Genomic DNA, 15,061 nt, shown 5'->3' with positions numbered 1-15,061 from the left:
GTCCTTTGGATGCAGGGCAGTCCTCTGAGTCCTCAGAGGTCGCTGGTTCTGCTGGATGCAAAGCTGTGCAGGTTCTTTGAGTCTGGAGACAGTCCGTTAGAGCTGGGGCCAAGTCAGTTGTCATCTCCGTCAGCTCTGCTGGACTTTCAGGTCAGCAGTCCTTCTTGTTGTAGGTTGCAGGAATCTGATTTCCTGGGTTCAGGGTTGCCCTTAAATACTCAATTTAGGTGTGTGTTTAGGTCAAGCCAGTGACTACTGCCCTGGAGGGTGGCTACACCCTCTTTGTGCCTCCTCCCGGTGGGGAGGGGGCACATCCCTAATGCTATCGGGGGGAATCCTCCAAAAGAAGATGGAGGATTTCCTAAGGCAGGGGTCACCTCAGCTCAGTACACCTTAGGGGCTGTCCTGACAGGTGGGTGACTCCTCCTTGCTTTTCTTATTATCTCCTCCGGGCTTGATGCCAAAAGTGGGGGCTGTGTCCAGAGGGGCAGGCATCCCCACTAGCTGGGATGCCCTGGGGCGCTGTAACAACAGGCAGGAGGCTTTGAGGCTCACCGCCAGGTGTTAGTTCCTGCAGGGGGAGGTGAGAAGCACCTCCACCCAGTGCAGGCTTTGTTTCTGGCCACAGAGGGACAAAGGTACTCACCCCAAGTGGCCAGAAACTCGTCTGGTTGTGGCAGGCTGGCAGAGATTGGTCAGCCTAACACCAGGAGTCAGACTGGCATGCGGGGGCATCTCTAAGATGCCCTCTGTGTGCATTTTGCAGTAAATCCCACACTGGCATCAGTGTGCATTTATTCTGCTGATAAGTTTAATACCAAACTTCCTAAATTTCAGTGTAGCCATTATGGAACTGTGGAGTTCGTATTTGACAGACTCCCAGACCATATACTCCTTATGGCTACCCTGCACTTACAATGTCTAAGGTTTGGCTTAAACACTGTAGGGGTGTAGTGCTCATGCAACTATGCCCTCACCTGTGGTATAGTGCTGTAAGGTGACTTACCTATGCCACAGGCAGTGGGTTGAGGGCATGGCACTCTGAGGGGAGTGATATGTCGACTTAGTCATTTTATCCACACCAGAACACACAAGCTGTGAGGCAGTGTGCATGTGCTGTGTGAGGGGCCTCCATGGTGGCATAATACATGCTTTTGCAGCCCTTAGAGACCTCCCCTGGCCCTAGGGCCCTTGGTACCAGTTACAAGGGACTTATCTGTGTGCCAGGGCTGTGCTAATTGTGGGAACAAAGGTACAGTTTAGGGAAAGAAAACTGGTGCTGGGGCCTGGTTAGCAGGGTCCCAGTACACTTTCAATCATAACTGGCATCAAAAAAAGGCAAAACGTTAAGGGGTAACCATGCCAAAGGAGGCATTTCCCTACAAGGAGAAAAAGACTAATGTGCTGACAGAGGCTCTCATCCTGGTGACTACCACTCAAGACCCTCTATTTCTCTTCAGTGAGAACCTAGTAGATATGCTTGTGGGCAGTCTAGGGTAATCTATCTCTCAGCTGACTTTCTAGCGTCACATCACCCCTCTAAGGAGGAGGAACCGCTTCATTGACTTGACCCCCCAACAGGTCTCCTAGTTTTTACATCGATTGAATACGAGAATACCAGCAAGATGATGACTGTCTCATTGATTTCACTGGAGCTAAAAAGGTAAAGGCACTGTAGGAGAGGACCATGTCACAATGGTTTGTTTTAGGCTTCAAGCTATGCTATGGACTAATTAAGAAGTAGCCCCCAGAATGATTATGTCCTCACTCTATCAGAGCCAAGGCTGCTGCTACTGTGCCGGCATGTGGTGCGCTAGTCATGGACGTTTGCCAGGCCACTACTTGAGCTTCCCTCTACACATTAAAAAACACTACTGACTGGACAACCAGGTCCGGCGGGACGGGCCCTTTGTCCGATCTGTCTTGTAAGATTTTGTGGTCAGTCGTTCAGCAGACCCACCAACCATGGAAGGGACAGGGAGGTGTTGGTACTTCGGTGTCTATTTACAAGGAAGCTGCAGTTAAGTCTCCATGAGAAGAACAAGTTACTTACATTATAGAACTCCTTTTCAGGGAGAGGTTCTTATCTATTTGCAGATTCCTCACTGACCCACACTCCTGCCCGTTCTGTGCAATGGGCTCATACAATCCATTAAGATCCCAAGCCTACATGCCTACACACTACGCTTTTTATTCCATTCGCTCCGTGTCATACGGTGTGGACAGGGATTAGAAAGAAACTAATGTCACGGTGCAGGGGGCACGGTTAGACCCAACAAGAAGTCTCACAACTCCACCTGTTGATGCACAAGGGAATTGCAATTACATTTTCAGATCCAGGCGTGTGCCTGCTAAAATACACAAGGTGAGAAATGCGCATTTGGATAAAGGCTCTAACAGAAAAGGCATTGCAGGTGGTAGGTAAATTGTTCTTTGAAAAAATGCAGTAACTCTGCGCAAAATATGCATAAACTTATTAATTGTTAAATTGTCTTTAGGAAGAGTAAAAGTGTATGCCTAACATCTTGACTTCAACTTAGGAAGCCCATGCAATGTTTTCCTCTTTTAGATCAATTGCAAAGGAGTTGGCTGACTGGCTTATTACCAACAATGTAGTCGAGCACATTTTTGGACCAAATTTGCACATAGAGGTTTGTGAAATCAATTAATTATGTAATCTGTGAAAACAATGCATTTGAGCAATAAATATATTTTGGTGACAAAAGTTCAAGACACTGTTTTTGTCAATGTTCAGAAGGTAAGTGTGACTCTGGCTGTGTAAGGTGTCACAAAACAGTTTATAATAGCAATTCCTTTTAAAGTTTTGACTAGGTAAATGTAAAATTGTTCATTGAGCCTCATCAATTAAACCATTTTACCAGTAAGTAAAAACAAAATATTAAGACATCTGGTTTAATTATTTACACTTTGCTATCAACAAACCACAGATCATTAATTCAATATCAGATGGTGCTCTGATGACTGCTGCTCACTTACCAAATCTTTACCCACCTTCTCCATTTCACCTGTTATTGATTCGGTAGGGATTTTAGATAGGACTCCTAGTATTTGCATGCAGGTACCCATTCTCAGATTGTCCAGCAATTCAGTCTCCTCCTGTTTTGCAGTGCTCATCAGAGCACACTCCTTGAAGGCCTTCATGTCCACCAGTGCTTCCAGTGCCCTTGCCCCTACCATCCTGTGGCTGCGTCTTGGTGGTTTTCTGTACCTCCTGTTGCACCTTCACCTTAGCTAGAGAGACCCTCCATCTTCTCGACCACCACTTTCACAGTTGAATTAAAAAAAGTATTTATTGACTCTTAAATTTGTATGCAGTGCCATGATTAGATGGAGCAATGTCCTCTACTCCCTGGTCAATTTATCCTCTTTGCAGGATCTTCAGGTATTGCCCTCCGCCTTTTCTTAGACTGCAAGGTTTGGGGCCTAAATAACTATTCTGTTTCTTTTCTGCCATCATACTCTGCCCCAACCTGACCAGCAAAGCTTTTCTGGGACCAAAACCGATAAGTTGCAGTACTTGGAAAATACCATAGGCTCTCAGGATGAGGGACCTGCAGGCCTTGAGGGATCTCTGCCAAGAAACTGAAATATGCCCAGGTTTATAAGTCTGTCTCCTCCAATTAGGTTAAGCCCGTCATGCAGCACCAGTAGATTACTTCAGTCCTTTATTCACAACAAGCCCTAATTGCCATGCACCTCTCCTTATCCCACAGACCCTTGTTTATGACCCTAGTGTGTGTGATGTCTGACTGATCACCACTGCTGGCGTTCCATGGTTCTGCGTACTACAGTCACAGCTACACTAGCTGGATAAGGAGTAGGCTGCAGTAAGGCTTTTTGTGAAGTGGCAACTTAAGTAATACCCAACCTTGTTGGCCTCATTATGCCATCCGAGTGATACAGGCTAAAAATTGGGAAATCTAAGGGAGTCTCAGTGAACCACAGCCTCGCTGGCTCAGGATGGTATACCCCCATTCTCTTAATTTTAAAACATTTATTTTTTTACTCTAGCTGGTATGGCATCTTCAAGTGTTCCTAAAGGTACAGAGGTTGCTTTCCACTGTCTACTAGTTCTAATATAGAAGCATCAGTTTCCGCGTTCTTTTAAAGCCACTGTTGCTACAAATATGTTTTCAAACATACACACATTTTTTATTCAGTTGATTGCATTATACTAGAAGATAGTAAATGTCTCCTATTGCTTGCCCTTTTTGTGTTAAAATGGGGTTCAATATAGGAAAATGTGTTCTGTCAGAGATAGTTTACCTTTATGAGTTTGCATAGAGTACCAATGATGGAGAACTAAAACCTTAAGCTAATGGATTGGCTTGAATCAAGCACTTGTCTGGATAAATGTTAAAGATTCTTTTTGTTCTGAGATAGGATTATACTACTGCTTTTCTGTTGTCTCTTGCAGCACTTTTGTCTCATGAAAATACCTGGAAGTGCTAGTTGTTTCCCATGAACCCTACAAGTTTCCAGTGGACATAGAAATACATTTAAAGCATGCATCAAATCTCTTTGCTGTAGTGCTAGCATCCTGAACTTTACTTATCCATTTATATGCTGATCTTTGATTTGTGGCTAGACAGTGTTAAACCTTTCAGTGTTTACTGTGTGCCAGGATCGACTTATTAAGTAACTTTATTCTTTTAAGGTGTAGGTCTCATGTCTGCTTCAGCAGTAACAATGGACTTAGTTTAGGCTACAAATGTCATTGTCACTTATCAATTACTGTCAGTATGGCTGAGGAATGTGCTTCTGATAATGTCTGAAGTGAGGTGAAGAGTGCTCCTTTTGCATTGCTACTCCCTGCAGGTTATCCACATTTGCTTTTGTCTTGTGAGTCTGTGCCTCAAAAAGGCTTTTTTTTTTCCTTTTCTGGTGAAGGTGGTTGTTACTCATAATACGTGGTGTGGGGTGATGCACTGGAAATAGGTATGTGTAGGCAAGTCTGTAATAGCCACTCGGGTATTGATTATTAGTTTGGACATCAGCAGTGCATGATTTAAAGTTTTGAGGAAATCTTGCTGTTTATCCCTGTGGTCATTTTGAGTCTTCTACACTGTCTCTTCCACATGGAGAAAACCTTCATATTCTTGATGGGTGTGGAACTTGATGTGTTTAGTGGACTTGACGGATGTGCTGCACAGCTTCCTGCTCGAGTATTTCCTGCTTTGCTATTCATAGACACTGAAGAGGATTTGAAGCTTTCTTATTTTTGACGAAATAAATGAGTTTGGTTGTGAATCAGAGGTATGGAAAACATAGTCTTGTTCTAGGGTCCTGTATCTCTTTGTGAGGCAGAAGTAATTGAATTTGTCATAGCCTGTGTAAAGAAGATTTTGATTGTTGCTTCAGTCTGTCCTGGAACAAGGAGCACTTTGTTGCAATGTTTCAAAAGATATGAGGACCTGAAGCACACAAAGGTTGTTGAATAGATGTTCAACTTTTGGCTTCTTTTGATACTGTGTCCTGAAAGATTGTTTTATTTTAGACCGTAGATGTACTGGATGGATCCTTCATAGGTATGTGTGAAATCTCTGAAGTATCGTCCCTTCTTCGAGCTCAAAGTCTCCTAAGGCTTGTCCTCTGTGGAGGAGGTGTAAAGTTTCAATTTGAAGGCACTCTTGTTGGTACCTGTGGGTTTTATGATCTTACCTTCAACCAGTTACTTCCTGGGTGGGTTCAAGTAGAGGATGACTAAGAGAGAAAGATGAACCAGTTTGATATTATTATCATTGTCAACATATCTTTGTCAACTGACCCCTCAGTGATCAGACTTCCAATGACATTTTTCATAACTTTGTGTTCTGACTTCTAATGACAGGGGACAGGATATTCTTCTTAAACATTAGACACTTACACATCCATTTTTTAATGATTGTTTTTCAACAACTGTGGAAGCCTTACAGAGTCATACAGAACATATAAAGCATCATCGAAAATAAGTGGTGCTCATACATATTAAATCTGGTCTGGATAACACGAGCAGTACCAGCAGTTCAAGAGCAAGAACTAAACTGGGAAGGAACAGCACAAAGCATTAAGGGCAGTGAAAGGCTGCATAGAGTGCAGTTTGTGTGGCACTTGTGATACAGTAATGGAGCAGTAACCAGCCTGTGGGCTGTATATGAACCTAAGGAGTGCAGTGGTTGGAGCACTTCAGTTGACTGTGAATGATGCTGGAACCAGCATTGTGTAACCACGTGTCAGGCAGGTAAATATGTAGTACAACAAACCAAAGGTACACTGTTCCATATAACGGGAAAAGAGATGAAAATGGGAGACCTGAATTGTCAGGAGCGAGTGCCCTCAAGCATCACAATGGATGACTGGCATCCTCATCGGGTAATGCTCCTCGCCAGGCCGGCAGTGCAACGCCTGACGGGCTCCCCACAATGGGGGGGCACTAAGCCGTGTTATACCGATGGTCGCTACAAAAGTAGCACTACCTAACCGGACGTGCCTACACTCAAGCACCCGTAAAAGAAGAGAGAACAGGAACAAATAGAGAATAAAATTGGTTGAACATCGCTGCATATGTCATCATTTTAATCAATAGTCAGGGATGGTACCAAGATTAAAAACACAGGAAAGTACTGAAAATGAGTGTCAATGCTCAATTACTTTCAGGAAACGGAAATAGGGGAGTTCTGACTATTTACAAAACTTCCTCAAATAAGGTCAACATGTTTCGCGTCGTGCGGTCCTCTCGGATCCAATGACGCTTCATCAGGACCAGAACAATAAGTATATAAACTCCTCTCCACATATACAAAAACAATGATGTGAAAATTACAACAATAGATTAGTATGGGCCGGTCACTTACATTGAAGTACACTAAGCCAGGTCAACAGTCAGGTCGCCCTAGAAAACAAACAGTGAGAACAAACACCAAAAAGTACCCAAAAAAGTGGTCATTGGTGTGGTGGTGCAAACATTGTGCAAGTAAATCGCAAAGAATGAAAAGACGATGACAAAAGTAGGCTTACCACCCCCAAGTCGGGAACAGGCTCCTTGGTAAACACGTCCCAAGGACTCGGCTAATCAGCTAAAATATGGTAAGTATAAGTAGTAAATCAAAATGCATAACAAATTGTTTGTCAAGGGAGAAAGGTAAACAATACCAAATTCATTCTTCATTTGGTGACATATATGACAATGATTAACGATGCTCCCCAGAGATTTCTAAAAACACATAATATGCACATGAGTAAAACTAAATCAAAGGACACTAGTCCTGTAGTTTTGCTGTTTTAACACATAATGTCCAAAAGTACAAATTGCGGGCGATAGGGAAATACCCAGATAAAGCTATTATCAGTAGAGTCAAAAATTCTTGACCGAGTACTATTGAAACAATCCCCCATACAATGAACTAATTGACACAGTTAGAAAAATTGCCCATAGCGATAAAGCTATTCGTCATCAAGTGAGTGAGCAAGCTTACTTATATAGCGCAGGTCCGCAGTGGAAGACCTACCCTCCGGGGCGTGCAACCGCAAACAAACGCGGTTGAACGCCGTCGGGTTATAAGAAGCTCCATAGACCCGGAAGTCAATGTACGTATCGCGTCCGAGGAAAACTCGGAACGAGAAAAGGAAATAGAAAACGGACTCCGGTTCTTCCCGGAGTAGCATAAACACTATGGAGGGACTACAGGTCTCAAATGGGGACGATAGACCAAATATCCAAAGAATTATTCTGTGTAATGGACCGAAGTGGTCATACAGTAGAAATACACAGTATTCGATGGAATAGTTGACAATTGCTCAACATTAAGCATAGTGAAAATAACAATCAGGAGATGTATAGTCCTGATGTAAGGTGGCATGTAAAAGCCTTGAAGGGTTTTCACGTCACTTAAAAAAACCTCATGACAAGTATCTAAGGGGGGAAGGGAGACTCAGTAGATACTCAAACTAAAAAGGAATTCCCAGTTCAATGGCTACATTGATAGAAAATCAAACCCAGAGAAACGTCATCAAGATAACGAGGTCCAAGGAATGTCATCATTCAGACCTCGTATGTGTGTGCCCAATTTGAACACCCATCTCTGTTCGGTCCTAAAAAGGTGTCCTAAATCATTAGACCGAACCCTTGGTGCTTCTAGAACCACCCACCATAATTCATCAGGAGAGTGTTTTACCGCCAGGAAATGAGTACTCAATTTCGTAGTAATCCGGTTGCACCGGATGTTACTTCGGTGTTCATTAATGCGGTTCTTAACAGATCTTGACGTCATACCGATGTAACGTAGATCACAAGGACAAGTGATCATGTAGACACAGTTCCTTGTGTTACAATTGGTATGTTTATTTAGATGCCATGTACCTATCGGGTCCAAATACACAGAAGATAAGTGTTTGGTCAGAATACACACATTACAATTACCACATGGGTGATGTCCTATAACAGGTGGAAGACCCCATAAAGTCTTTTGTGTGTCGATAGTAGCAGGTAGTCGCGGGCGGGTATGGATGATCATGTCCTTAATATTAGCTGAACGCTTGAAAGCGAACAGAGGTCTAGCAATCTCAAAACCCCCGCTAGTCAGAATCAACCATCTCTTATTAATCAGTTTTTTAATAGAATTTGAAAGCGGGGTAAAAGTAGAGACGCAAGTAATTCTAGACGCAGGTGTCTTATCAAAAGTAGTGAGTAAGGCTTCTCTATTATTGTTCCTTGCCCTTTTCCGTGCTTGATTTATAATTTGTGGTGGATAATGGCGTTCAAAAAGCTTATCTTGAAGAACGTCTGCCTGGCGATCAAAATCAAGAGGGGAGATACAATTTCGTCTGAGTCGTAGGAATTGACCAAAAGGTAAATTATCCCGTAATGCTTTGGGATGGTGGCTTTCATACAATAACAAAGAATTCCTATCAGTAGGTTTATGGTAAACCGAGGTGATAAGTTTACCGTTGTGGATGGTAATCATTAGATCAAGGAAAGGTAAGTGGGTAGCGGATACCGTAGTCGTAAATCCTAGGAAAGGATCAAGAGTGTTGATCCATGTTGCAAATTGATCCGCAAGTTGCAGAGGACCGTTCCAAATGATAAGGATATCATCAATATAGCGTCCCCAAAGTGTAACATGTTCCTTGAAAGGATTCCCAGGTGATAGAATACATTTCTTTTCAAAATCAAACATGTACAGGCACGCTAAACTAGGAGCAAAAGTACTGCCCATTGATGTTCCCCGAATTTGATGGTAAAACTGATCCTCAAATTGAAAGAAGTTTTCAGTCAAAGCCAGTCTAGCAAGGTGCATGATAAAAGTTACAGGAGAAGAAAGGGCACTCGATGACTCTTGAAGGGCCGATTCAATGACTTGTAATGTAGCCTCTTGTGGAATGTTGGTGTATAATGCCTCAACATCCATTGTGATAATGCCTTGTACAGTGCCTGAAATATTGACCGACTCGATCAAATTTAGGACATCTTTTGTGTCCTTCAAATAAGTCGAGGAATTCTTAACTAGAACCTGAAGGAAATGGTCACAAAAAACTGATAGGGGTTCTAAGACTGAACCAATACCCGAGACTATGGGGCGTCCTGGTGGTGGTGTTACACCTTTGTGAATTTTTGGCAGGCAGTAGAAATAGGGAACACGGGGATGTGGTGTGTCCAGGAATTCAGCCTCCTTTGGTGAAATCCACCGTGGATTTCACCAAAGGAGGCTGAATTCCTCGACTTATTTGAAGGACACAAAAGATGTCCTAAATTTGATCGAGTCGGTCAATACTTCAGGCACTGTACAAGGCATTATCACAATGGATGTTGAGGCATTATACACCAACGTTCCACAAGAGGCCACTTTACAAGTCATTGAATCGGCCCTTCAAGAGTCATCGAGTGCCCTTTCTTCTCCTGTAACTTTTATCATGCACCTTGCTAGACTGGCTTTGACTGAAAACTTCTTTCAATTTGAGGATCAGTTTTACCATCAAATTCGGGGAACATCAATGGGCAGTACTTTTGCTCCTAGTTTAGCGTGCCTGTACATGTTTGATTTTGAAAATAAATTTATTCTATCACCTGGGAATCCTTTCAAGGAACATGTTACACTTTGGCGACGCTATATTGATGATATCCTTGTCATTTGGAACGGTCCTCTGCAACTTGAGGATCAATTTGCAACATGGATCAACACTCTTGATCCTTTCCTAAGATTTACGACTACGGTATCCGCTACCCACTTACCTTTCCTTGATCTAATGATTACCATCCACAACAGTAAACTTATCACCTCGGTTTACCATAAACCTACTGATAGGAATTCTTTGTTATTGTATGAAAGCCACCATCCCAAAGCATTACGGGATAATTTACCTTTTGGTCAATTCCTACGACTCAGACGAAATTGTAGCTCCCCTCTTGATTTTGATTGCCAGGCAGACGTTCTTCAAGATAAGCTTTTTGAACGCCATTATCCACCACGAATTATAAATCAAGCACGGAAAAGGGCAAGGAACAATAATAGAGAAGCCTTACTCACTACTTTTGATAAGACACCTGCGTCTAGAATTACTTGCGTCTCTACTTTTACCCCGCTTTCAAATTCTATTAAAAAACTGATTAATAAGAGATGGTCGATTCTGACTAGCGGGGGTTTTGAGATTGCTAGACCTCTGTTCGCTTTCAAGCGTTCAGCTAATATTAAGGACATGGTCATCCATACCCGCCCGCGACTACCTGCTACTATCGACACACAAAAGACTTTATGGGGTCTTCCACCTGTTATAGGACATCACCCATGTGGTAATTGTAATGTGTGTATTCTGACCAAACACTTATCTTCTGTGTATTTGGACCCGATAGGCACATGGCATCTAAATAAACATACCAATTGTAACACAAGGAACTGTGTCTACATGATCACTTGTCCTTGTGATCTACGTTACATCGGTATGACGTCAAGATCTGTTAAGAACCGTATTAATGAACACCGAAGTAACATCCGGTGCAACCGGATTACTATGAAATTGAGTACTCATTTCCTGGCGGTAAAACACTCTCCTGATGACTTATGGTGGGTGGTTCTAGAAGCACCAAGGGTTCGGTCTAATGATTTAGGACACCTTTATAGGACCGAACAGAGATGGGTGTTCAAATTGGGCACACACATACGAGGTCTGAATGATGACATTCCTTGGACCTCGTTATCTTGATGACGTTTCTCTGGGTTTGATTTTCTATCAATGTAGCCATTGAACTGGGAATTCCTTTTTAGTTTGAGTATCTACTGAGTCTCCCTTCCCCCCTTAGATACTTGTCATGAGGTTTTTTAAGTGACGTGAAAACCCTTCAAGGCTTTTACATGCCACCTTACATCAGGACTATACATCTCCTGATTGTTATTTTCACTATGCTTAATGTTGAGCAATTGTCAACTATTCCATCGAATACTGTGTATTTCTACTGTATGATCACTTCGGTCCATTACACAGAATAATTCTTTGGATATTTGGTCTATCGTCCCCATTTGAGACCTGTAGTCCCTCCATAGTGTTTATGCTACTCCGGGAAGAACCGGAGTCCGTTTTCTATTTCCTTTTCTCGTTCCGAGTTTTCCTCGGACGCGATACGTACATTGACTTCCGGGTCAATGGAGCTACTTATAACCCGACGGCGTTCAACCGCGTTTGTTTGCGGTTGCACGCCCCGGAGGGTAGGTCTTCCACTGCGGACCTGCGCTATATAAGTAAGCTTGCTCACTCACTTGATGACTAATAGCTTTATCGCTATGGGCAATTTTTCTAACTGTGTCAATTAGTTCATTGTATGGGGGATTGTTTCAATAGTACTCGGGCAAGAATTTTTGACTCTACTGATAATAGCTTTATCTGGGTATTTCCCTATCGCCCGCAATTTGTACTTTTGGACATAATGTGTTAAAACAGCAAAACTACAGGACTAGTGTCCTTTGATTTAGTTTTACTCATGTGCATATTATGTGTTTTTAGAAATCTCTGGGGAGCATCATTAATCATATATGTCACCAAATGAAGAATGAATTTGGTATTGTTTACCTTTCTCCCTTGACAAACAATTTGTTATGCATTTTGATTTACTACTTATACTTACCATATTTTAGCTGATTAGCCGAGTCCTTGGGACGTGTTTACCAAGGAGCCTGTTCCCGACTTGGGGGTGGTAAGCCTACTTTTGTCATCGTCTTTTCATTCTTTGCGATTTACTTGCACAATGTTTGCACCACCACACCAATGACCACTTTTTTGGGTACTTTTTGGTGTTTGTTCTCACTGTTTGTTTTCTAGGGCGACCTGACTGTTGACCTGGCTTAGTGTACTTCAATGTAAGTGACCGGCCCATACTAATCTATTGTTGTAATTTTCACATCATTGTTTTTGTATATGTGGAGAGGAGTTTATATACTTATTGTTCTGGTCCTGATGAAGCGTCATTGGATCCGAGAGGACTGCACGACACGAAACATGTTGACCTTATTTGAGGAAGTTTTGTAAATAGTCAGAACTCCCCTATTTCCGTTTCCTGAAAGTAATTGAGCATTGACACTAATTTTTAGTACTTTCCTGTGTTTTTAATCTTGGTACTATCCCTGACTATTGATTAAAATGATGATATATGCAGCGATGTTCAACCAATTTTATTCTCTATTTGTTCCTGTTCTCTCTTCTTTTACGGGTGCTTGAGTGTAGGCACGTCCGGTTAGGTAGTGCTACTTTTGTAGCGACCATCGATATAACACGGCTTAGTGCCCCCCCATTGTGGGGAGCCCGTCAGGCGTTGCACTGCCGGCCTGGCGAGGAGCATTACCCGATGATGATGCCAGTCATCCACTGTGATGCTTGAGGGCACTCGCTCCTGACAATTCAGGTCTCCCATTTTCATCTCTTTTCCCGTTATATGGAACAGTGTACCTTTGGTTTGTTGTACTATTATTGGGAGAATGTACACTGGACCAAGTAATCTCCCGGTCCCTCCTCTTTTTCTTGTTTAGGTAAATATGTAGGTCACCATGCAGTAGGGAAATGTAATGAGCATGTACCTGAGTAATCAGCATCTGGTTACACCTATGGCACCTTTAGTATAACCCGCCTCAAGGTGAGCAAATGTAATTCTTGGCCTCAATATTAAGAACAAAGGTGTCCCATGTAGGAAGCTGGCCTGGTGTGTGGTGGGCACCTGTGGTGTTGGCACCTTATACCAGATCCAGGCAACCCCTATTAGTGAATGTAGGCAGTGTCTAGGAAGCCAGGGCTATCTAGAGGTAGCTATGGATGAGCAGCCAAGACTTATCTAGGAGACATGCAAAGTTTATGCAATACCACAATAGTCACACAGTAACTTATCACACATGAAGGATCCACACAGTGTTTAAAAAATAAAGGTACTTTATTACAGTAATACCACACTAGATAACTTATAGGCAGTCCCCCCAACCGGAAGTATGTGTGTGTATATGTATGTATGTGTATAAAACTATGTGTATATATATATATATATATATATATATATATATGTTCGATGGCACGTGTAGTTGCAGATACACATGCTGTGCACATACCGCCATCTGGTGTTGGGCTCGGAGTGTTACAAGTTGTTTTTCTTCGAAGAAGTCTTTTCGAGTCACGAGACCAAGTGTAGGAAGTTGGCTCTGTATGCACTATTTCAACGTAAGGAATAGTATGCACAGAGTCCAAGGGTTCCCCTTAGAGGTAAGATAGTGGCAAAAAGAGATAATACTAATGCTCTATTTTGTGGTAGTGTGGTCGAGCAGTAGGCTTATCCAAGGAGTAGTGTTAAGCATTTGTTGTACATACACATAGACAATAAATGAGGTACACACACTCAGAGACAAATCCAGCCAATAGGTTTTGTATAGAAAAATATATTTTCTTAGTTTATTTTGAGAACCACAGGTTCAAATTCTACATGTAATATCTCATTCGAAAGGTATTGCAGGTAAGTACTTTAGGAACTTCAAATCATCAAAATTGCATGTATACTTTTCAAGTTATTCACAAATAGCTGTTTTAAAAGTGGACACTTAGTGCAATTTTCACAGTTCCTGGGGGAGGTAAGTTTTTGTTAGTTTTACCAGGTAAGTAAGACACTTACAGGGTTCAGTTCTTGGTCCAAGGTAGCCCACCGTTGGGGGTTCAGAGCAACCCCAAAGTCACCACACCAGCAGCTCAGGGCCGGTCAGGTGCAGAGTTCAAAGTGGTGCCCAAAACACATAGGCTAGAATGGAGAGAAGGGGGTGCCCCGGTTCCGGTCTGCTTGCAGGTAAGTACCCGCGTCTTCGGAGGGCAGACCAGAGGGGTTTTGTAGGGCACCGGGGGGGACACAAGCCCACACAGAAATTTCACCCTCAGTGGCGCGGGGGCGGCCGGGTGCAGTGTAGAAACAAGCGTCGGGTTCGCAATGTTAGTCTATGAGAGATCTCGGGATCTCTTCAGCGCTGCAGGCAGGCAAGGGGGGGATTCCTCGGGGAAACCTCCACTTGGGCAAGGGAGAGGGACTCCTGGGGGTCACTTCTCCAGTGAAAGTCCGGTCCTTCAGGTCCTGGGGGCTGCGGGTGCAGGGTCTCTCCCAGGCGTCGGGACTTTAGGTTCAAAGAGTCGCGGTCAGGGGAAGCCTCGGGATTCCCTCTGCAGGCGGCGCTGTGGGGGCTCAGGGGGGACAGGTTTTGGTACTCACAGTCTTAGAGTAGTCCTGGGGTCCCTCCTGAGGTGTTGGATCTCCACCAGCCGAGTCGGGGTCGCCGGGTGCAGTGTTGCAAGTCTCACGCTTCTTGCGGGGAGCTTGCAGGGTTCTTTCAAGGCTGCTGGAAACAAAGTTGCAGCCTTTCTTGGAGCAGGTCCGCTGTCCTCGGGAGTTTCTTGTCTTTTCGAAGCAGGGGCAGTCCTCAGAGGATGTCGAGGTCGCTGGTCCCTTTGGAAGGCGTCGCTGGAGCAGGATCTTTGGAAGGCAGGAGACAGGCCGGTGAGTTTCTGGAGCCAAGGCAGTTGTCGTCTTCTGGTCTTCCTCTGCAGGGGTTTTCAGCTA

At 43.4% G+C, this 15,061-nt stretch overlaps 1 protein-coding gene across 2 annotated transcripts in view; it reads left to right on the top strand.

Annotated features, from left to right (window-relative positions):
* Positions 1–15,061, top strand: part of USP34 (ubiquitin specific peptidase 34) — a 1,940,069-nt gene that overhangs the window by 133,453 nt on the left and 1,791,555 nt on the right. For both annotated transcript variants that reach the window (XM_069234398.1, XM_069234397.1), the window contains one exon: positions 2,570–2,651. In XM_069234398.1, coding sequence (XP_069090499.1) covers positions 2,570–2,651 — 82 coding nt within the window. The remainder of the gene's footprint in view (positions 1–2,569; positions 2,652–15,061) is intronic.

This window comes from Pleurodeles waltl, chromosome 5 (assembly GCF_031143425.1).
Source record: "Pleurodeles waltl isolate 20211129_DDA chromosome 5, aPleWal1.hap1.20221129, whole genome shotgun sequence".
NCBI classification, from domain to species: domain Eukaryota; kingdom Metazoa; phylum Chordata; class Amphibia; order Caudata; family Salamandridae; genus Pleurodeles; species Pleurodeles waltl.
This window is presented reverse-complemented; position numbering and strand designations above follow the sequence as displayed.